Source organism: Aegilops tauschii, chromosome 1, assembly GCF_002575655.3.
Source record: "Aegilops tauschii subsp. strangulata cultivar AL8/78 chromosome 1, Aet v6.0, whole genome shotgun sequence".
Lineage (NCBI taxonomy): Eukaryota > Viridiplantae > Streptophyta > Magnoliopsida > Poales > Poaceae > Aegilops > Aegilops tauschii.
In genome coordinates, this window is record NC_053035.3 from 270,561,204 (window position 1) to 270,582,922 (window position 21,719).

The window sequence follows — 21,719 nt, forward strand, 5'->3', positions numbered from 1 at the left end:
CGGGACCAGCATCTTCGTCGGAAGTGGGACAGCCGGTTCTTCGGGCAGCGGGGCCGGACAATGGATCCGCTCCGCCTTCTTCGTCCAGCCCTAGGAGGATTATGGAAAACACATTAAGCGCTTCCCTTGGGTTATGCGGACATAAAATGCGATTAATTACTAAACTTGCAGGGCGGGATAGTTGGTACCCGCGGTCTTCGGCGGAGTCCGGCCATGATTTGCTGGACTTGAAAAGCACCTTCCAGATGTCCTTGTGCGAGGAGCCGAAAAGCTCTCGCAAGGTTTGGTGCTTGGCCGGATCGAATTCCCATAGATTGCAAGTCCGATGTTGACAAGGCAGGATCCGGCGAACTAACATCACCTGGACAACATTGACGACTTCAATGTTCTTGTCTCCCGTATCTTTAACGCGCGTCTGGAGCACTGACAATACGTCGGACGAGGACCAGTTCAGGCCCTTCTTGACCCAGGATGTAAGCCGCAGGGGGGCACCGGATCGAAACTCGGGAATAGTGGCCCATTCCGTGCCGCGCGGCTCGGTGATGTAAAACCACTGCTTTTGCCACTCCTTGACGGAATCGTTAAAGGTGCCTGTTGGCCATGTAACTTTGGGCATCTTGCTCACCATAGCGCCCCCGCACTCGGCATGCTCGCCACCCACTACCTTGGGCTTCACATTAAAAATCTTTAGCCATAAGCCAAAATGTGGCGAGATGCGGAGAAAAGCCTCGCACACGACAATGAATTCAAGATGTTGAGGAAGGAATTAGGGGACAGATCGTGAAGATCGATCCCATAATAATACATGATGCCGCGAACGAATGGGTGGAGGGGAAACCCTAGCCCGCGGACAAAGTGAGGGAGGAATACAACCGTCTCGTGGGGTTTCGGGGTGGGGACGATCTGTCCCGCCGTCGGGAGACGATGGCTGATTTTCTTGGCCAGATACCCGGCCTCCCGAAGCTTTTTGATATCCTTCTCCTGGACGGTAGAGGCCATCCATTTGCCTCCTGCTCCGGATCCGGACATTTTCGGAAAGCCTTTGTGGGCAGAGAAGATGAACGCTTGGGCGCTGGAGCTTGGGCGGAGGGGAATGGATCGGGAAGAAGAAAGCGTGGGTGCGAAAGGGAGTCCTTATCCCCTTATAAAGGCAGCAGGGATTCTGCGCCTCCCCACTTGCCTGGTAAAACCGCTTATTCCCCAAGCGCTGTAATTGATGGCGCGGTTGGGTTACCCACACCCGTATTGATGAGAATCCCGTGATAAGGGGACACGATCTCTGCTTCGACAAGACGTGCCAAGAAAACCGCCTCGCAATATGTGCAGTAGCTGGTTGAGAAAAACGGTTCGAATAATGACTGGGCCGTAGTGTGATGTCATGCTGCAGAATGTGTCAGCAGATTAGATTTGTGGAAATATTATTCTCTCTACGGTGGTATGTGGAATTTGTTTTGCAGAGCCGGACCCTATCCTCGTGTTCGAAATCTTCCATGGAGTATTCGGAGGAGGAACCCGCCTTGCAATGCCGAAGACAATCTGCGCGCCGGACTCATCGTCATTGAAGCCTGGTTCAGGGGCTACTGAGGGAGTCCTGGATTAGGGGGTCCTCGGACAGCCGGACTATATACTTTAGCCGGACTGTTGGACTATGAAGATACAAGATTGAAGACTTCGTCCCGTGTCCGGATGGGACTCTCCTTGGCGTGGAAGGCAAGCTTGGCAATACGGATATGTAGATCTCCTCCCTTGTAACCGACTCTGTGTAACCCTAGCCCCCTCCGGTGTCTATATAAACCGGAGGGCTTAGTCCGTAGGACAACAACAATCATACCATAGGCTAGCTTCTAGGGTTTAGCCTCTACAATCTGGTGGTAGATCAACTCTTGTAATACTCATATCATCAAGATCAATCAAGCAGGAAGTAGGGTATTACCTCCATCGAGAGGGCCCGAACCCGGGTAAACATCGTGTCCCCCGCCTCCTGTTACCATCCGCCTTAGACGCACAGTTCGGGACCCCCTACCCGAGATCTGCCGGTTTTGACACCGACAACCACCGCGTTGCCCCTAAAATTCCAAGGCCCATCTTGCATGACTCGTTCCCAGTCGCCTAGGCAAAACAACTGAAGAGAATATAGATTTTCCTCCAGCGGATGGAACTTGACGTCGTGAGCTAGATCCCATGCAGCCCACATATTCTTGAAAAACCAGGTTTGGCTATAGGGTTTATCGATGTGAACCCTAGCCAACGCCACCCACCTTGCAGCATCTGGCGGCGCATCCTTCTCGTCGTACACCACATCATCAAGATCCTCCTCCCGCAGGCCAAGCTTGGCCATCATCCTTTCCACTTCGGTAGCAGTGTTCGGTCCAGAAGACCCAGATCCATCTGCCGCCATAATCGAAGAAACTTGCCCGAGGAAACTCAGATCGGGCGATAAGCTAGGGGGGAACCCTATCTCTCTTTTCTTCCTAGGACACCGATCAAGGCCTCGCGGCCCTAATCCTTCAGTCAAGGGAGATCGGAGGAGGGAAGGTCAAGAAACTCGACGGCGGCGGCAGAGTCGCCTCCGGGAGAAACAAAACCATAACCCCAACATACGACATGTGACGGTGGCTGAACACACCACTTGATGCACTCTAAGACTAAATAAAGTGACCCTTGCGGAAGCCCCTAGTTGATAACCGTTGATTAGTTGGGCTAACCCAGCGCCCTAATAGCAGGCTTCGTGGCATTGTGGGGCTTCGGCCCTTTGGACTTGTTGTACCTGTAGGTGTACGTGGCCATGGGAAGCCCGGCCCGGCCCGGCCCGACGCTGCCCCCGGGCCGGGCTCGGGCCTAAATTTTGAGCCCAAAGGTCGGGCCGGGCCGGGACCGGGCCCGTAGTTTTTGCGTTTTTCTAAAGGTCGGGCCGGGTCGGCCCGGAGCCCGACGGGCTTTTACGTGTTCGGGCTGGGCTCGGGCCCAAAAAACAGGCCCGATGGCCAGGCCGGGCCGGGCTCGGGCCTGGGTTTTTTGCGTCGGGCTTGGCTAGGCCCGGCCCGGCCCGAGGTATGGCCAGGTATACGTGTAGGCCACAATTTGCGACATTCGGAGCCCAGGACTTGCATAGCGCAGCCGCTGCGACCTGCCACCACCCATCCGCCATGGCTCTCCTCGTCCGTGCACCACCGCTTCTCCACCTACAGCCTTCCCCCACCACCGCGCAAGCTTTCTTCGTCCGGCAACTCGCATCCACACCCCGCCGCCGCCCCCTCTCCGCCCGCGTCCGCGTGCGCGCCTCCAACTCCGACCCTCCGCAGCAGGTCAACCTCTCCGTCCTCCGCTTCACCCTCGGTACCCTCCTCCCCCGCCACCCGGCCTCTATCCGCCGCCGAGCTGGTCGCTCTGAACCACTCTTACACGCCGCGCGGCACCATCGCAGGGATCCCCGGGCTGGACGAGTCGTACCTCCCGCGGTGGATAGGCCTCGGCTTCGGCGCCCTCGTCCTCCTCAACCACCTCCTCTCGCCGTCCCCAACCCCCGCGCAGCTCGTTTGTTACCTCTGCACCTTCACCCTGATAATGCCCAGCCATAACTCACATGCCTGATTAACCGGTTACGCGAAATCGCAGAGGTCGGAGGCTCTGGGGCTGTGCCTGGCCGCGTTCTCAGCGGCGCTGCCGTACCTCGGGCGCTTCCTAGAGGTGAGATGCGTCAATGTGTTGGCCGGATGGTACATTGGGTTCGCACGGTGAATGCTGGGAAGTGAGTATGACTTGGGAATTTTGATTGCTGTAGGGTGCTGGTGCTTCCAGCCGTGTGCCGTTGCCTGAAGGAAGCAGGCAGGTGTTTGTGATTCCTGATGATCTGTCAACGGCGCAGAAAGAGGATATGGCCTGGGCGACATATGTTCTGCTGCAGAACACAAACACCACATCAGTGGTATGTTTTTAGGTGTTTCTCAGCCATATAGACTTGAATCAATATTGAATTCTTGGTGGGAGCTGACCGAAATGTGATGCCTTAAGCAGGCAGGTTTTTTCCGGGTATTTATGCTTCAGATTCAAGCTGTTGTAGACAAATTTAAATATTTAGAATTGTTATCTTTGTGGCTTTGATAGTCTCGTGCCTTATTTTTCTGTCACCTTAAGCTATGTTATCCTAGCTTGCCGGCAAATAGTAACTGCAGAGGAAAAAAAATCAAGTTACTGTAGACATCATTAGGACTGTTGCAGTGTAGTGTTTGGTTGAGTTTGCTTCTTTCTGGTGTATATTTAGTATCCCCTCTGCTCGGAAATAGATGATGTCTTAGACACTGGCATGGTATCCAACATGTATCTTTTGACTGTTTCTCTTTATATGCATAATATGTTAATAGAATTTTATACTATGAAATTGATCTCAACGAGAAATCTATTGACATTATGTTCACCTTACCAATCTAATTTTTTTTATTTACTAGAAATTAAATCCAGACAGGATCAATTGCACGCACTCTAAGAAGTCATGTACTTTTTGGTTAAGGTTGCTTCTTTTGTTGGTGTATTTTTGATAGCTTATTTTATTTGTGTATTTTTATTTTTTTATTTTTTTAGAAATGGAGGAGGACCCCCGGCCTCTGCATCTGGAAGATGCATGCGGCCACTTTATTAATTATTCACATAAGACCTTACAAAGTCATACAACAGTAAGACTGAAGCCACCGTCTAGGCAACAAAAGTGTCGCTACTCCTATCCAATTGATGAAGGGATGCTGATAGTCTGGGCCTAATACCAAACAAACCTCGCAGCCAAACCTAACATCTAAGACCTGAGGTCCCAACCAGGACGCCTACCGGGTATGGGCACCCACCAGTCCGGCGTGCTCCTCAACCAGGACGCCTGCCGGGTATGAGGCCGCCGCAGCCACCTGCCACCAATCCATCTTCAGAGCTGTACTGCTGCATGAATGTTGCCCGGTCTAGCTGCCGCCGACGCCACCACGACGCCAGACAGCGTCGACCTCCTGCGCGAGTCCATCATCGCACATCAGACGCCTAATCTCCAGAGCGCCATGCCATCGAGATCCGACACCATCAATGTGTGTGATGAAGCACCGCTCCTCCTCTTATCTCCTCCAGCCATCACTTGCTCCAAAACGATGCCCCATGAGGGGAAGCGCTACTAAGAACGCCATCATCGTCCGATCCGGGAGACCCATATCTAGGGTTTCCCCCAGAGCATCCCGAGCCTGATGACGCCAACTGCAACAACGATGCCTCGACAAGGAAACGACATCAAAGACGCCGCCATCGTCCGCCATGACCGTAGTCGGCGCGATTTTCATCGGCAGTTGCGCCACCGGGCGTACGCCGCCGGTCTCGCTGGTTCCTTCGACCGTAGCAAACTCCAAAACAATGACTTGAAGAGGGACTAAGGCGCAAGAGCACCGCCATCGCTCGATCCCATGGAGATCTAGGGTTTCCCCCGGAGTTGCCCGGGTTGTCAAGGACCAGACACAGATGGAATCCTGCAGATCCGTCCAGCTGCCGACGTGTCGCACTCTCCATCGCGCTGACCGTGACCCGGAGACCAAGCTCACGCCTGAGCCCAAATCCGGCTGCGCCGCCGCCGATCTGGTCACGCCGCCGCCGTCCATGGCGACCGTGGCGCCCCAGATCTTGAAGCCGCCTGCCCTGGGGAATGGAATCGCCGGAGCGCCGCCAGCCCCCGTCGTGACGTCCAGCCGCACGCCACGCTCCGGCCCGGGGGCGCCGGCCCGCGCCAGCTCCTCACGAGCGGGAGGGCGCCTAGTCCCCGCCGCCGCCGGCGACGGCAAGGCTTTGCCTGGCCGCGCCCTCGGGCGGCGGCGAGGGAGGGGGAGGACGAGAGGGGGAGTCGGGGGCGACGGGATCTGGGGCCTCCCAGCCGCCGCACGGAGTGGATAATGTAAGGTACTGTCTAGCACTTAAAGACATGGATTATGGAGCAATTCCATCATTTGCATGGGTAGCCGGATGGATGAAGTGGCGCCAAGCTTCTGGCATTCTCTGTGACAAGAGAGTGCCACAAAAGCTAAAAGGCAAGTTCTACAGGATGGCGGTTCGACCCGCAATGTTGTATGGCGCTGAGTGTTGGCTGACTAAAAGGCGACATGTTCAACAGTTAGGTGTGGCGGAGATGCGTATGTTGAGATGGATGTGTGGCCACACGAGGAAGGATCGAGTCCGGAATGATGATATACGAGATAGAGTTGGGGTAGCACCAATTGAAGAGAAGCTTGTCCAACATCGTCTGAGATGGTTTGGGCATATTCAGCGCAGGCCTCGAGAAGCTCCCGTGCATAGCGGACGGCTAAAGCGTGCAGAGAATGTCAAGAGAGGGCGGGGTAGACCGAATTTGACATGGGAGGAGTCCGTCAAGAGAGACCTGAAGGATTGGAGTATCACCAAAGAGCTAGCTATGGACAGGAGTGCATGGAAACTTGCTATCCATGTGCCAGAGCCATGAGTTGGTTGCGAGATCTTATGGGTTTCACCTCTAGCCTACCCCAACTTGTTTGGGACTAAAGGCTTTGTTGTTGTTGTTGTTGTTGTTGTTGTTGTTGTTGTGTGATAATGTCTAGCATGATTTGCTACTGGTTAGATGTCTCACCTTGGTTTTTTGCTTTGTGCCAGCTCATAGCAATTGGCAATGTGTTGTGCATCCGAGGATACTGGGATCCTCCTGCAGATATCTCTAAATATGCAATGATTAATTGGTTCAAGAGTCAGATGGAACAAGCTGGACTCAACAATCTGAGCAGTGCTTTGTACTTTCCTAATTTTTCTGGTAAGTGCATCGTTCTCTCCTGCCTACGAGAGCATGTTTCTGCTAAGTTTGTGCAAAGGGTTTTGGTTTAGCTATCCAATTGATATTATTTTTCTTGCCCTTATTGATTTCGGAAGTCAATCTAGGTGACCTTTTGCTTGTATCAAGCATCAAGATGTGTATTTTTAGAGCTATTATAGTTCAGATTAAGCACCGTGCCCTCTTGCCATTGATCAGTAATTGTAGTGAAATTCTTGGCAGCTTTTATAACGATTGGTTTGAATGCTTTTGTATATGTGAAGTTATTTGTATTATGGCATCTTAGGAATACGACTACCGGATGTCTGGTTGATTCGTAAAATTGTGTTTTTGTTTTCCTTTGTGATTTTAGATGCTTATAAAATATCTGTCTTGCTGCTTTTCTCCTTATTTCATATTTTTCGATTATATGTGTCTTATATAGACCAACCATGCTGGTTTCATCAGACACCCAGCTTGGGAATATTCTACCACAAGGAATTCTTTCTGTGTTAGCACAACCAATTGTGAGCAACCCTGATCCAGCTAACGGCGAATCAAGAGCTGAAGGTGTCGTCCTGTTGGCCTCCAATGCGAATTATGCATACAGTGAGAAAGATATGGTTTGGATAAGAACAGTTGCAAATAAATTTCGACTTGCGTAAATCATCAACACCCAAGGTATTCCACTTTATCTATTTTGAGATATATAAGCGTGTAGTTTCTCGTAGGAAGCTAATGGTTTTGTACAAGTCAGTGAGTAAACTTTCCAGTACCAGACATTTGCACAATGGCGTTGCTGAAATATTTATTTAAGAGCTTGTATAGGTTAATGTGCAATTAGTGAACTACCCTCAAGTTTGACAGAAATGCTGTGGTCTGGACGGTAGCATAGAACTACTAAGTTGGATTCGTAAGGCCGGGGTGTGGACAATAGAATGATGCATGCAAACTGCTTTTGTAGCAACTCATTGCGAACTCAGACAAGGACACATGGTAGGTGCCATCTAAGGGGATTATGACTTATTGGGACTTCGGGAGATCAGTAGGCAGAAATGATTTTCATTGTGAGCAGCACTGGTTGGAAACCAAATTGTCCTACAAAAATAGTTCAATGGGCAAGCTAAATGTTTAACTATAGTATGTCCTGGTATCTGTACTTTGATATGTTTATTTGATTTGCCTTAAACCAGAAAATACTGTTCCGGGATTTCTATCTTGGCTGCATGTTTTTCCCCACGTAGAATAATCTGCTGGCTTTCACTATCATATTGATAACGGAACAGTAGTTCATGTATGTTGATGGCAGGCCAACATCAACATTTAACAAAAAGTAAACAGCCCCAACTGACCAAATAACCTGGCTGCAGTGCACTATGTGCCTTGTCAAGTTTCCACTGAGGGAATACAACCTGTAGTGACAAATGTGTCTTGTTACAACCAAAAACGACCATATGACCCAGTAGAATCGTTCAGCCTCTTCAGAACAATCTCCGTTTCCGTTGCCACCAGTAAGCATTATTACCTTGCACAGCAGCAGGGCTTGAAAATATGATTGTGACAGCCTTGGGTTATAAAATATGAGCAAAAACAATTTTCATTCCTTTTTTGTAAACCTGCACAATATTTCAAAAAAAAAAAAAACATGCATGGCAGATGATTGACAGATCTGATGAACTTGTTAGCAAAGCAGGCCCTGGCTCTTAATCTCCAGATAGCCAAGCACATAGTAGGTAGACCCTCAATTTGAATGTCATATCCCACATGTGAGTAGCCTTTACTGCAATCTAATAGTGATATAAGAATTTGCATGGCGGCTACTTAGCCGTATATCTTCCAAGAGCTTTTCACCTCAGTCCAAAATGTAGTCACATGAGAGGATGCCAGATATTCCAGTAGTGTCAAAAACGCTCTTATATTATGGGACGGGGGAGTATGTACCAAGAACTTTTGAGGGCAGTTGGAGTAATTTGATGGATACCTAGGTATCAATTTAAGTAAGGAAAATTGGCGTCCAGATTCAACCTGAAGAGGACTGAACCTGGGTGTTGGGGTATTAATTCTCACACCTCACACCGATAGGCTCAGTCCTTCAGCTAGTGAGTAAATGCCATTTCCATATTGACTTTGCTACCTCAAGCTAATATCCTTTTTCTTTTTGCACACACAGTTAACACTAAAAGGGGTTTATTTGTCACTTCTTTGGAGCCATACATGTAGGTCGTAAGTTACTGCATCTTGTTGGTAGGTAACAGGTATATTTCACTTTAATAGCTTGTTAGCTGGCACAACTCATCCAACACTTGATTTTTGTCCTGTTCATTGATAACCACAACAACTGTCTTCTCTTGCTTTTTGATGTGGTGGGTGCACAAGAATCTCCTGGATTTAACTCGTATTATTGGAAGAAGACGTAGATGCAGTATCTCCCCTCACTAGACAGTAGACAGCTATATATCATCTGTACTGCTGATAGATGTGTGTATCAGTCCTTGAAGTGATCCACTGAACAATAAAAATTAATGCTAGCATCGCGTTTCTTGTAACGGAACATACATATATTTTCAGCCTGCATGGCATGATATGCTAAGCCCACAACGCGTCTGAGAACCAATACATGCACAATGGACCCATATGCTCAAATATCTGCTGTCTTAGTGAGTAGTTTTGGGCTTTGGGAAACATATTTCATTAATATATTTTTTATACATATTGTTAGCTCTTAAGAGTCATTTGCTATACATTGGATTTTTCTATTTCTGACTCCTGTGCCAGGTTTCCAGTCTCCAGGCCAACGATGTAGTCTGTAGCTTTATATTCTTAGCATTTCCAAATATATCTTAGCAAGCATGTCATTTGTTCAGTTAGCTGGAACTTGAATTAGCAGTGCATCAAGAGTCATGCCAGACTCTCAGTGAAGAGAATCATGTTGGGGCAAAGAAAATTACCGCAACACCGGGTTGATTACCCATTTATATTTTCATAAAATGTAGCAGAATCCAAATAGGGAGGGGCTCGTATGTTAGTATCAACTGTTAAGAAAGAACCCCAACGAAACAAAATATTTCTGTATTGTATTACTCCATGGTGGGCCTTGGAGAAACACAAAGTCCCAACAAAGTACATTACCCTCATCAAGGACATACGGTAATGTTGTGACAAGTGTTTGAACAAGTGATGACGACAGTGGTGACTTTCCATTTAAAATAGGACTGCACCAAGGGTCAGCTTTGAGCCCGTATCTTTCTGATTTGGTGATGGATGAAGCCACAAGGTATATGCAGGGAGATATCCCATGGCGTATGCTCTTTGCAGATAATGGTGCTAGTCGACGATGGTCTGACGGGGGTTAATAGAAAGTTAGAGCTGTGGTGACAGACTTTAGAATCGAAAGGTTTTAGGCTTAGTAGAACTAAAACTGAGTACATGAGGTGCGGTTTTAGTACTACTAGGCACGAGAAGCAGTAGTTTAGCCTTGATGGGCAGGTGGTACCTCAGAAGGACACCTTTTGATATTTGGGGCTGATGCTGCAGAAGGTTGGTGATCGATGAAGGTGTGAGCCATCGAACCAAAGCCTGATGGATGAAGTTGTGCCAAGCTTCTGGCGTCCTCTGTGACAAGAGAGTGCCACAAAAGCTAAAATATAGGTTCTATAGGACGGCGATTCAACCTACGATGTTGTATGGTGCAGATTGTTGGCCAACTAAAAGGCGACATGTCCAACAGTTAGGTGCAGCAGAGATTCACATGCTGTGATGGTTTGGGCATATACAACGCAGGCCTCCAGAAGTGCCGGTGCATAGCGGAAGATTAAAGCGCGCTGATAATGTCAAGAGAGGTCAGAGTAGACCAAACTTGACATGGGAGGAATCCGTGTAAAGAGAGACCTGAAGGACTGGAATATCACCAAAAGAATTAGCCATGGGCAGGGATGCATGGAAGTTAGCTATCCACGTCCCAAAACCATGACTAGGTTTCGAGATCTTATGGGTTCCTACTCTAGCCTACCCCAAACTTGTTTGGGACTGAAAGGCTTTGTTGTTGTTGTTGTTGTTGTTGTTGTTGTTGTTGTTGTTGTTGTTGTTTCTCATATGTTGTTTGTACCCTGGATGGCATGTGATGAGATGTCTAGTCTATGCAAAGTATGTAGTCCGTGTCTCTTAGTAGTGCTTGATTGGGTACACGTGATTATGTCTTGACGGGTACTGCTGATGTCTTTTAATTGTTTGGTGTTGCTGCCTCAAGGGGATAAATCATAGAACTATTAACTACAACTGCTTCTTGGTGCTGAAGTAGAGATTTGTGTAGAAATATTATGATGGTTCTTGTGAGTCAACTATGCGTTGTACATATTTATTAGTTACCAAGGAAGGTAAGTATTTTCACGGTGAGATATATTAACTTGTCAAAAGTTGGTTTAGTCTTACCATGTGTTATAGTCAAATTATTCTTGGATGGTCCCTTTTTAGAGGGGTTGCTAAACCATGTTTCTGTTTCGATGGATGGATACCAACATAGGCTACCATAGTTGATAGTGTTGGCATGTGCTCTTAGTAGGAAATCTTAAATTCTCGAGCATTAAGAAAAGCATGGTTTGTTTCCAACTTCTTAAATTTTTGTCATAATAAACCAACTCCATAATGCAAAATAAGGGGATAAAAAAATAATGTGATGATGATTTACCATATTTGTCCTTTTTGTAACATGAACCTGATACTTAACCCATTTTAGAGAGGGGTCCCTATAAACCATCCTTCCTATTTTGATGGATGGTTACCAACATATTATTACCTAGTCAATAGTGTTGGCATGTGTGACTGCTGAGTAGAAAATCTCAAATTCTAATGTTTTGCGTAATAAATCAACCACATAATGCAAAAGTAAGGGTGAAAAGGGGAATGCGATGATGATAAGATTACCATGTTTGCCTTTTCCATCAACAAACCCGATATGCTGTCATAATTAGGTGGTGCAAACCAATCTACTTAAATGTTATGATGCATCTTCTGTAAATACTATTTTTTTTATTGTAGTATGATATTCCATCTTGTCGCGCTTTATAGAGTCTGATTATTGTTAGCAGTCTTACTAACATTTTACTTTTAAAGTTGATAATTGCGTATTCTTACGTGGTCATGCTCGAGTTTCTTTCATTTTTGCAGTTGGACAAGCACAGATGTTATGATTCGCTTAGTGGATGGATGTCTCAAGTCTGTGGTCACCAACAGCCATATCAAGTCTGTGATCGGAATGAGTACTTTGCAAGAGAAGGAGGCAGAGGCGGAACATGCAAGTGGCGCCGTGGAGCTAGGAACTATTAGTTGATGGGCCTCATAATGCCATTACATGTCTAATTAGCACAATAACCATCCCTTATCCAGCTGAAGGTGTGGTCTGAATAAGAGCGTGGTTGGTTGGTTCCTATGGGCCGATCTCAACGCGTCATCATCATCCTGTGGCCTTGATCTGCCTTGGCTTCTTGTGAACTCTCTGGGGCTTGAAATCATTTGTTCTAGAGCATCATCAGTTGGGCATCCTTCCAAAGGCTTCTCCCAGGAGCCCTCTGCTGCGTTCTCTCACAAGCTTGAGAATGCACCTAACTACTTACGTCGTCTCATGCGGTGTTGTTTAATGCATGCCGTCTGATATGGTTGAAGCATCAAGCTGTATTCTGTACTGTATGGTACCATGTTCGCCCTGTGGCTACTGTCACGCTGGGAGATTAAATGGTCCACTCGTCTATTGTGTGAACTGGCAGCAATGGGACAGTGGGGGTCTGGGAAGGATATGCATTGCTTCGGTGCTGGGAAATTTCTGGTCGAATGGGCGCACAAATTTTCAACGATTCTTTTTTTTTTGCGGATGAAATTTTCAACGATTCTAAAACAGTGTACCGCGGCCAAGGGTATAAAAATGTCAGCCTTGTTTTCTGGGAGGGCTCCAACTTATAGAGTCAGTAAAAAAGAACATTTGAACAGGATTTTTGCACGGTTCGGTGCATTCTCATGGATATTTAGAGCAACTCCAATGAGGCGACCCATTTCGTCCGCCCGCGTCCGTTTGGGTCGGCGCGGATAAAAGTGACGGCCCAACGCGCCGACTCAAACTCAAATCGTGTCCGCCCGGCGTCCGCGCCGATCCATTTCCGGTCCAAAATTGCGCCTGGAATGCGTCGGTGCGGACGCGAAGCGCGTCTCCTCCCCGTCCACCGCGTCCCCACCTGGCGGCCACCCAACCGCCATCGGTCGTTTATTTATGACGACCACCGACAGCGGGCCCACGCGTCAGCCAGTGGAAGCGTCCTTTTTTAACCACGCGTGCGGCGGGGTCGGCCTCATCCACTTTTCCCGTCCACATCTGCCCCCCCCTCCCACTCCCTTTGCTTCCTCGTCGGCGACCGCAAACCCTAGCGCGTCCATGGGCCTCTTCGGCAGCAGCAATGGCAAGGGCAAGGGCAAGGGCACCCCTGGCGCCTCGTCCTCCCGTGCTCCCCTTCCCCCTCCTCCTTCTCCGGCGGCGACGCGTTTCTGCCTGGTCGCCGGCGCTTGCACGTCCCGGTGCACCAAGCGCGGTGGCACTGGGAGTACAGGCAGCCATTGTCGTACCCCGATGTCACGCTGCCGCGTCGTTGGCATCTGGATCCGCAACGGATCCCGGTGCCAACGGTTCCGCGTACCCAGCGGGCGCACGACGACGAGGTGCGCAGGCGCCGCGCGCAGCTCACTCCGGAGCAGCGTCGGCTGCCCGAGTACGCCGCCGACTCCCCCAACTGGGAGGCGTGGTTCGCCCTCGAACACGAGGAGCAACGACGCTCGGGTGTCGACGCCGTCCCGCCGCCGTTCCCACTGCCGCCCCCGCAGGTAGAGCCGGAGGACATGAAGGCGGAGGCGGAGTACCAAGCCGCCCTGGAGGAGGCCCTGCAGCACGCGTTGGAGGCTAGCCGCCTCGAGGAGGACGTGCACTGGGATGGGTTGGAGCAAGCCCTTGCCCTGTCGGCGGCGGGGGACTCCGTCCACACCCCGCTCTTCGTGCCGCCACCGCCACCGTCGCCGCCCGTCCAGCCCAAGCCGGAGCCGGAGCCGGAGCCGACGCGTAAGCGCTCCCCGCCTCCACCCACTTGGCCGGAGGAGGCCTACTCGTGGACGGGCCAATACCGCGAGTGGGTAAGCGCGCCTCCCATCCACTTCGCCGCGACGCCGGAGGAGGAGGCGGCCCACCTCGAGCGATGGAAGGAGCACTGGCTCCGCCAGGAGCAGGCCGACGGCGAGGAGCAGATGCGCTACGAGGCCATGCTCCAACGCGACGCGGAGGCGCTCCGGCTCGAGGAGGAGGAGGAGCGCGCGTGGCTTGCCGCAATGCCGCCGCCCCAGCAGACGCTGGAGGAGGTTGCCCTGGCAGCGTACCAGGCGGCGTTCAGGTGGGTTGGCCCTGCTCCGGTCTTCATCGACCTCACCGACGGCGGGGCGTCGACGACAAGGGCAAGAGCAAGGCCGACGACGTCTAGAGCAGCGTGCGGGGCGGCAGCAGGCGGTCGCAGACTTTTTTTAATGTTCTATTTAATGTTTGTTAGATTTAGGTGGACTTTGGCCGGCGTTTGACCGGCCACTTTATGTTTATTTATGTTTATTTCGTGCATTTTTTCCACGGCGGCACATTTGGGTCGGCCTCACCGTTGGGTGGTAAGCCGACCCACTTTAAAATGCGGACACGTAGATCCGCCTGGCCGATCCAAACAGACAAAAAACGAACAATGCATGGGTCCGTTTGGGTCGCCCTGTTGGAGTTGCTCTTACTCTCTCCCTAGTTTGATTCTGCAAAAGGAGGAGGAGGCGAGCTGAAAATGCTCATGTGACTAGGGAACGGTGATTGGTAAGCTCATCACGAGTCATAAATACAGGCTTGCAACGCCAGCCGATGGGCACGCACCACAAATAAGTGGTGGCGCACGGCAACCGGACACGGATTAGATGGACGGGCGGATCCCGCCAAACAAGACAGTGACATAGCATGGCGTTCGTATGCAAAGTACCCTATTCCCAACCCGTGAAGTACCTGTACGTGTACGTGGTATACTGGATGGGACACTGACACCTAATCCTGCCTTGTGTTGTGCGATTGGAAAAATCTGGTGGTTAAAATTAGCTTTGCGATGAGCTGAAAGCCACTTTTTTATCTGGAAGGAGGCGCGCACATGCAGTGCGACGGGCTCTGTTCCAAACAGCGACACAAGATGAAACCATCACATACAGTGATCGTACGATTAAAAGGTGATTTTAGAACTTATATATCACTTAGTTTTACTGACTTTCTCAGATCAGAAAACTTTGGTTTATTTGCGGGTAGAATCCAAAAATACCCTCAGCCACAAGATGTCAAGCTTATTCAAACGGCATCGTCAGATGAGTTCGTGTCAACACACAACTAGATCGAGAAGCACTCGTGGGTAGAAACAGTCGAAACGGCAGCGACCTGGATTCAATTCAAAAACCCTCCCACTGCCTCCAGCTGCAGCGGATGTCAGCCAAAAGCCGTAAAAGGACGCCGAGCGAGCGGCAGCAGCAGCCACTCACCGATTCAAAACCCGCAGCGCTCAAACGGTCGGATCCCCCCGACCCCCACCATCCGTCCCATGTGCACCCCCTCCACGATCCGACGGCCCCGCCTCGCCCCAATTCAAAACACCCCCTCGTCCTCCGCTCCCCACACACATCTGCTAGCAGCCAAGCAGAGCAGCGCCCGCCCGGAGAGAAATAAATTCCGAAGGCCGTCTCCCCAACGACTCGCTCGAAACTGCGCGGCGCGACGCCAGAGGGACCTGTCGGACGCGGCTCGCTCGCTACAAGTGCAGCCCGGCCGTGGTGAGTGTTTTTGTTAATCATTCCCCAATCTTCTCTGCTTGCTCCTGCCCTGCTCTTCTCGCCTCTCCTCTCACTCCCACGCCCGCACTCCCTCCTCCTCGCCGAGGACGCGGGTGATGATTCATCTTCATCCATCCGTATGATGGGCAACTGATTAATTGATGATTGGCATATCCATCGTAGCAGCAGCGGCGGCGGCGGTACTAGCACTCGTTGGTTTCTTCTCGCTGGCGGTCGGCGCCGGGAGGAGGGCCGGAGCAGGGGCGAGCGGGGGCGCGTCCAGCGGAGGCGAGCGGATCGCAGGGCGAGGTAAACCAGCTTGCTTCATTTCGCCTTGATTTTTTCTGCACGTGGTCTCTGGAGTGGATACGCGTCCCGTTGCCTTTCGCCTTTGCTTCCTCGCGGCCAACTTTCCCGTGCTCCCTTGGTAGGCTTGCAAGCCAAGCTAAGCATCACCGGGGCTTTTCTCCCTGTGTCCGTCCACCTTCTAGATTTCAGAATATCCCTGCAAGTGTTTGCGATCATGAGTTCGAGAAAGGAACGAGAGAGATTTGGGTGCGAATTGTTTTCGAAAATTTACAGGTGGGTTTCTAAGTTTGCGAGATACTCCGTACTTATTTTCGAAATCTATGGAGGGGCATTTATATGATTTTAGCAAAAGTACGGGGCCAGACCACAATAAATTCCGTCCTCATCCGTGCCGCCGCCGACGCTGCCCACGCCGGCGCTCGCACGTCGCTGGCACCCCGGTACGACAGCTGTATTCACCGGGCCGCCCGCTCCCGATGACGCGTGGGGCCACCGAACAGGCGGGGGCTCGGCTTTGCGTGGCCTCTCTGAAAGCAAAGCGAAAGGCTCCCTCGGGCCCACACCCCAAGCAGCCCGTGCGTTCGGATCCGGGAGCCCGAGGTCGTGTGCTCTGGGCTCGGTCGGCCCCGTTTGGGTTCCCCGCGACGCTGCCGATCCGGCTCATGATGTGGTGCCCCGCCACCCACGCGCTCACTCACTGACACGCCGGCCCCACCTTGGCCGTACGGCACACACCGCTATGGAAAGTTGTTGCCACGGAGAAAAAGACGTCGTGTTACGCAGATCGCGTGCGCGGTGCGTCGCTCCATGTGCCGATGACAAGTGGGCCCACTTCCTTTTTTTAACTGGTACTCTAGTTAGCTAGTGTTAATCTTGGGTCAGGTTAAAGTCTGTGGGATCTCTTTCCGTACATGCGTGGCTACTCTAGAAGCTCGTGATAAAATTTGTACATAAAAGAATTGTGGTGAGAGTTTTTTTTTCTTTTTTCTTTTTCACATGGCGTGCAGCTTTTTTGGAGGGCTTATCGGCTCGTCTACGATACGTCGCCCCAAGCAATTATTTCCCCATGATTCTTTTGTGTTACGAAAGCGCCAGATCTTTGGATTACAATACAAGAAAGTACTCTGGCCTAGTGTGAAAATTATGAGTGCCCAAATCATGCTCCTTTTGTCCTAAGCACTCCAAGCTTAAGATCACGAACTTTCCTGAGACGGCACCCGCCGCCGCCCTCCGCTTAAGTCAGCCCCTCTAATGCCGAAGCAAACGTCGAAAAATATTGGTTAGAAGAAAATGCTCGCGCCAGTCTGTTTGATGCTTGGAAGTAACATGCAGAGCCAAATGCTACAGGAGTACTACGTATCCCGTTCCGTTCTGCTCACATCACTTGGCCATCTATCCCGTTGCTGAATTTATTTATTTGTTTGTTCTCATTCACTCGTCACCTACCTAGCCCTCATTCCGCGGGTCAAAACTCAGAATGCTTCTAGCCTGAATTTATTCTGTTATTACCGAACAGTGCAAAGCAGGCAGAAAGCTTGGGAATTTTGATAGGGCCATCGCACCAGCTCATGATCTTGTGTGTCGCCGCCCGCAGCATTTAATCCGCCCGATTTCGCATTTCGTCCACCCAAAGCAATGGAAAGGCCGGAGGAGAGCATGCTAGATTGCTAGATGAGGTTAGCCGTAGCTTTCCACGACGGATTTCGGTTCGTTTAAAATAGCGCAGGATTCCTTCCTCTGTCTCCTTCTAGCTTCTTCTTCGCTGTTTTCTTTTTCCAGGATTTGTCCGCTTCTTCCTTCCTTTACTGACTGAGGTGGGAGCGTTGCTAACCTAGTGGATGCCTGCAGATCACAAGGCGCGGTGTTGTAACTGGTGCGACCAGGAAATGAGCTTGCACAGCTGTCCGGCCGCGGCCGGGGACGCGCCGACCGGGACGGCGGAGGACCTGCTCGAGCGGGCGCGGGGCCTGGTGCCGGCGGCGCTGGACGCGGCGCGCGCGGCGACAGGGTTTGGCGCGCGGTGGAAGGCCATCGCGGCCAGGCTGGAGAGGGTGCCGCCGTGCCTGTCCGACCTGTCCAGCCACCCCTGCTTCTCCAAGAACGCGCTCTGCCGGGAGCTGCTGCAGTCCGTTGCTGCCACCCTCGCCGAGGCAGCCGAGCTCGGCGTGCTCTGCCGCGAGCCGCCCAAGGCTGGCAAGCTGCAGATGCAGAGCGACCTCGACGCTCTCGCCGGGAAGCTGGACCTCAACCTCCGGGACTGCGAGCTGCTTGTCAAGACCGGTGTGCTGTCAGATGCGACGGTTCCGTCTCCTCCGGCTGAGGCGGCGGCGGCAGCGGCCTCGCAGACGGACGTGCGGGAGCTGCTCGCTAGGCTGCAAATCGGGCACGCCGAGGCGAAGCACCGGGCTGTGGAGGGCCTCCTTGACGCGCTGCGCGAGGACGAGAAGAGCGTGCTGTCGGCGCTCGGCCGTGGCAACGTGGCCGCGCTGGTGCAGTTGCTGACGGCGACGGCGCCCAAGATCAGGGAGAAGGCGGCCACCGTGCTCTGCTTGCTTGCCGAGTCCGGCAGCTGCGAGGGCTTGCTGGTGTCGGAAGGCGCGCTGCCGCCGCTCATCCGGCTGGCGGAGTCCGGCAGCCTTGTTGGCCGGGAGAAGGCCGTCATCACGCTGCAGCGTCTGTCCATGTCACCCGAGATTGCCCGCGCAATCGTCGGCCACAGCGGCGTCCGTCCACTCATCGAAATCTGCCAGACCGGGGACTCCATCTCGCAATCCGCGGCGGCGGGCGCGCTCAAGAACCTCTCCGCGGTGCCGGAGGTCCGGCAAGCGCTGGCCGAGGAAGGCATCGTGCGCGTGATGATCAGCCTGCTCGACCGCGGCGTCGTGCTGGGCTCCAAGGAGTACGCGGCGGAGTGCCTGCAGAACTTCACGTCCAGCAACGACAACCTGCGGCGCGCCGTGGTGTCCGAGGGCGCGCTGCCCAGCCTGCTCGCCTACCTCGACGGCCCGCTGCCGCAGGAGTCCGCCGTGGGCGCGCTCCGCAACCTCGTCTCTGCCGTCTCGCCGGACAACCTCGTGTCGCTCGGCGTGCTCCCGCGGCTCGCGCACGTGCTCCGCGACGGCTCCGTGGGCGCGCAGCAGGCGGCCGCGGCTGCCATCTGCAGGATCTCCAGCTCCCCGGAGATGAAGCGGCTGGTGGGCGACCACGGGTGCATGCCGCTGCTGGTGCGGCTGCTGGAGGCCAAGTCGAGCGGCGCGCGGGAGGTGGCGGCGCAGGCGACGGCGACCCTGATGAGCTGCCCGGCGAACGCGAGGGACGTGAAGAAGGACGAGAAGAGCGTGCCGAACCTGGTGCAGCTGCTGGACCCGAGCCCGGGGAACACGGCCAAGAAGTACGCCATCTCCTGCCTCCTGGCGCTGTCGGCGAGCAAGCGGTGCAAGAAGCTGATGATCGCGCAGGGCGCCATCGGGTACCTGAAGAAGCTCTCCGAGATGGACGTCGCCGGCGCCAAGAAGCTGCTCGAGAAGCTGGAGCGTGGCAAGCTGCGCACCCTGTTCACTAGGAAGTAAAGCAAGGAGAAGCGTTCTGTTTTGCCGTGAACCTGTAAAAAGAGCCGCCGTCCTGTGTTCATAGCCTCTATGAAGGCAGTGCAGACTGCAGAGAGTGGTACTGTTGTTGCCGATTTGAACCTTTTAACATACCTCGCGTTGTAGTATCGCTGGTTAATGTGCATGTCACCTATGTCAGGCAGTCGATGCATTAGTTCTTTAACTTAGGCTGAAGAATGCCAATAAAAGAGTGTTCAGTGAAGAACATTTGCCGATTTGTATTGTCTGCTGAGTTTTGAATTTAGGGCCAATTCTGATCTCTGCTTGGCTCTGCATATTAGCAAAAATCTGGGGCAGCAATCTGGTTTTATCGCACGGAAACACTAGAATCTCATGGTTCCTTGATGAAATAATTGTTGCATGTCATTGCAGTATGAAAAGCATGATAGGGACAAATCACACGCGCGGGAAGGCGAGTGATTTTTCTGGATGCCATTGCCGTCCGGTACATGGTGTTATCAGTGGGTAATTGGTCCCTTTCGCTAGTGATACTGGTGAACAGGGAAAGCATCATACCATCACACATCACAGACATGTTGATTAGCAAACCGAATTCTTCTGTTTCTCCATATGATTTCTTCATGAAGTATTCAGGTGCGGATGATGGTTGATAAATCTGGAAGGTGAAAGGTCAGTCTCCGGCAATCATTGTCTTGACTAAGTCTCACCAAACTGATGAAGTGATGAGCCGGTGACCATGTGTCGGACAGGAATCCGCTTTCGATCTCTCACGTGCAAACACTTCACTTCACTTCACTGAGCCCGTTGGTCGATCAGTGGTTCAGAGCAAACAAATTTGTTTGATGATTAAAGGATGGCAAAGAAAATGTATGTCGATCACATAAAAGTATGAAGTATATTGGAATGATATAAGTGGATGGTCAAAATACAAAGTGTAAAAGTTATTCCCTTATATAAATTTTTCTTCGGTTTATCATACCTATATCGATATCTGTACACCATAAGAGAGCATTTCCTGCTTCAAAAAAAGAAAAGAAAAGGAGAGCATTCCTACTCGGCACGCTTTGCGTCAAGTAGTCGTTGAAACACACATCATAGCCACAAGCGAGTGTTAATGGGCTGACCCATTTAAAGCTAGTTACGTGCTGAGGAATACAAGTTTTGGCAACCTCTGGAAAGTTCCTGACCGGTTTTGAAACCTTGTAAAAGGTTTCTGAACTGTGTTTTTACTACTTTTCGGTTTTTTAAATTTGACATATTTTACCTTTTTAAAGAAAATTTCGTAAAATGTTCAAAAGTTTCAAAATTTGTTCATGTATTTTAAAAAGATCATAAATTTGAAGAAAATGTTTGCAAATTTGATCATGTTTTAAAAAAACTTTGTAAAACTGAAAAATATTTGCGTTTTTTAAAATGTTCAGAATTTTCCAAAAAAGTTCACAATATTCATTTTATGTTTGTGTTTCCAAAAAATATTTGGAATTAAAAAAATGTTCGTGTTTTTTCAAAAGTTCATGCTTTTATAAAATGTTCACTGCCTGTAGGGCGTTATTCTCTTGCAGAGCTGCATTAGAGGCGGAGCTAGGCGCATGTATGGCTTATCACTCGCAATCTAGCGGACTGAAACGCCGATCGTCGTCAAGATGGACTTGAGCATGGTTGTGTCCATGATTTTATGCGAAGAGGTGGACCATTTAGTGTGTGCTTCGTTGGTTAATGAGATCAGATTCTTAATGGGCTTTAGACAAACTTGTATTACTCATGTCTCTCGTTCTCATTCTCAGAACAAAGCTAGTGATAGTTTAGGGAGGTTTTTTAGACTAGAAGGTCAGACTATGACCTGGCTAGGGTCCGGCCCTGTGGAGACTTTGGAGATTGTCCATGATGATTGTAAAGACCTTGTGATTGAGTAATATAAAGTTCTTTCACCCACAAAAAGAAAAGGTTGTTCTCAATTTTTTTTCTAAAAAATGTTTGCTACAGTGCCTTGGTCTGGTTCGCTATAGTAATCGGTTCGATCCACTATAGTACATGGTCTGGTTTTCTGGTTCGCTACACAAGCTAGTGGGCCGGCCTAGTCGGACGGCTGCCTGTATGTTGCCCTGTCAATCCGCCGCAAAGATCGACAGATAGGTGTGGGGACTATATCTCGCTTATAGGGAGTCCTACGACGCCCTTGGCAGTTTTTTTTC

At 51.0% G+C, this 21,719-nt stretch overlaps 2 protein-coding genes across 7 annotated transcripts; both read left to right on the forward strand.

The window, feature by feature from the left end:
* Positions 1 to 3,083: 3,083 nt before the first annotated feature.
* Positions 3,084 to 12,542, forward strand: LOC109780828 (protein COFACTOR ASSEMBLY OF COMPLEX C SUBUNIT B CCB2, chloroplastic). 4 transcript variants are annotated; one of them, XR_005771827.2, is made up of 8 exons: positions 3,084 to 3,336; positions 3,425 to 3,534; positions 3,616 to 3,687; positions 3,782 to 3,925; positions 6,640 to 6,793; positions 7,259 to 7,471; positions 8,961 to 9,045; positions 11,954 to 12,542. XR_005771827.2 is itself a non-coding variant. In XM_020339414.3 (7 exons), exons 1-6 carry the CDS (start codon positions 3,147 to 3,149, stop codon positions 7,453 to 7,455), a joined length of 867 nt encoding a protein of 288 aa, XP_020195003.1. In that variant the 5' UTR covers positions 3,084 to 3,146; the 3' UTR covers positions 7,456 to 7,471; positions 11,954 to 12,542. The 4 variants fall into 4 exon arrangements, 1 of the variants encoding a protein (XP_020195003.1); XR_005771830.3 differs by having other exon boundaries at positions 8,961 to 9,034; positions 11,954 to 12,314; XR_006671634.1 differs by lacking the exon at positions 8,961 to 9,045 and having other exon boundaries at positions 7,236 to 7,471.
* A 2,860-nt stretch (positions 12,543 to 15,402) lies between these two features.
* On the forward strand, positions 15,403 to 19,781 carry LOC109780827 (uncharacterized). 3 transcript variants are annotated; one of them, XM_020339411.3, is made up of 3 exons: positions 15,403 to 15,649; positions 15,836 to 15,958; positions 17,807 to 19,781. In XM_020339411.3, the coding sequence occupies exons 1-3, from the start codon at positions 15,421 to 15,423 to the stop codon at positions 19,525 to 19,527; spliced, it is 2,073 nt and encodes a 690-aa protein (XP_020195000.1). In that variant the 5' UTR covers positions 15,403 to 15,420; the 3' UTR covers positions 19,528 to 19,781. The 3 variants fall into 3 exon arrangements, with proteins under 3 accessions (XP_020195000.1, XP_020194999.1, XP_020195001.1); XM_020339410.3 differs by having other exon boundaries at positions 15,406 to 15,649; positions 15,833 to 15,958; XM_020339412.4 differs by lacking the exon at positions 15,403 to 15,649 and adding an exon at positions 17,475 to 17,634 and having other exon boundaries at positions 15,717 to 15,958.
* Positions 19,782 to 21,719: the final 1,938 nt, after the last annotated feature.

What these genes read in the sequence shown, in the direction of transcription:
- LOC109780828 (XM_020339414.3), top strand. Translation starts at nt 3,147, where the DNA reads ATGGCTCTCCTCGTCCGTGCACCACCGCTTCTCCACCTACAGCCTTCC. An exon ending in CGTCCTCCGCTTCACCCTCG is followed by an intron (nt 3,337 to 3,424) that starts GTACCCTCCTCC and finishes GCACCATCGCAG; the next exon opens with GGATCCCCGGGCTGGACGAG. An exon ending in GTACTTTCCTAATTTTTCTG is followed by an intron (nt 6,794 to 7,258) that starts GTAAGTGCATCG and finishes TGGTTTCATCAG; the next exon opens with ACACCCAGCTTGGGAATATT.
- LOC109780827 (XM_020339410.3), top strand. Translation starts at nt 15,421, where the DNA reads ATGTGCACCCCCTCCACGATCCGACGGCCCCGCCTCGCCCCAATTCAA. An exon ending in ACAAGTGCAGCCCGGCCGTG is followed by an intron (nt 15,650 to 15,832) that starts GTGAGTGTTTTT and finishes TATCCATCGTAG; the next exon opens with CAGCAGCGGCGGCGGCGGTA. An exon ending in CGAGCGGATCGCAGGGCGAG is followed by an intron (nt 15,959 to 17,806) that starts GTAAACCAGCTT and finishes GGATGCCTGCAG; the next exon opens with ATCACAAGGCGCGGTGTTGT.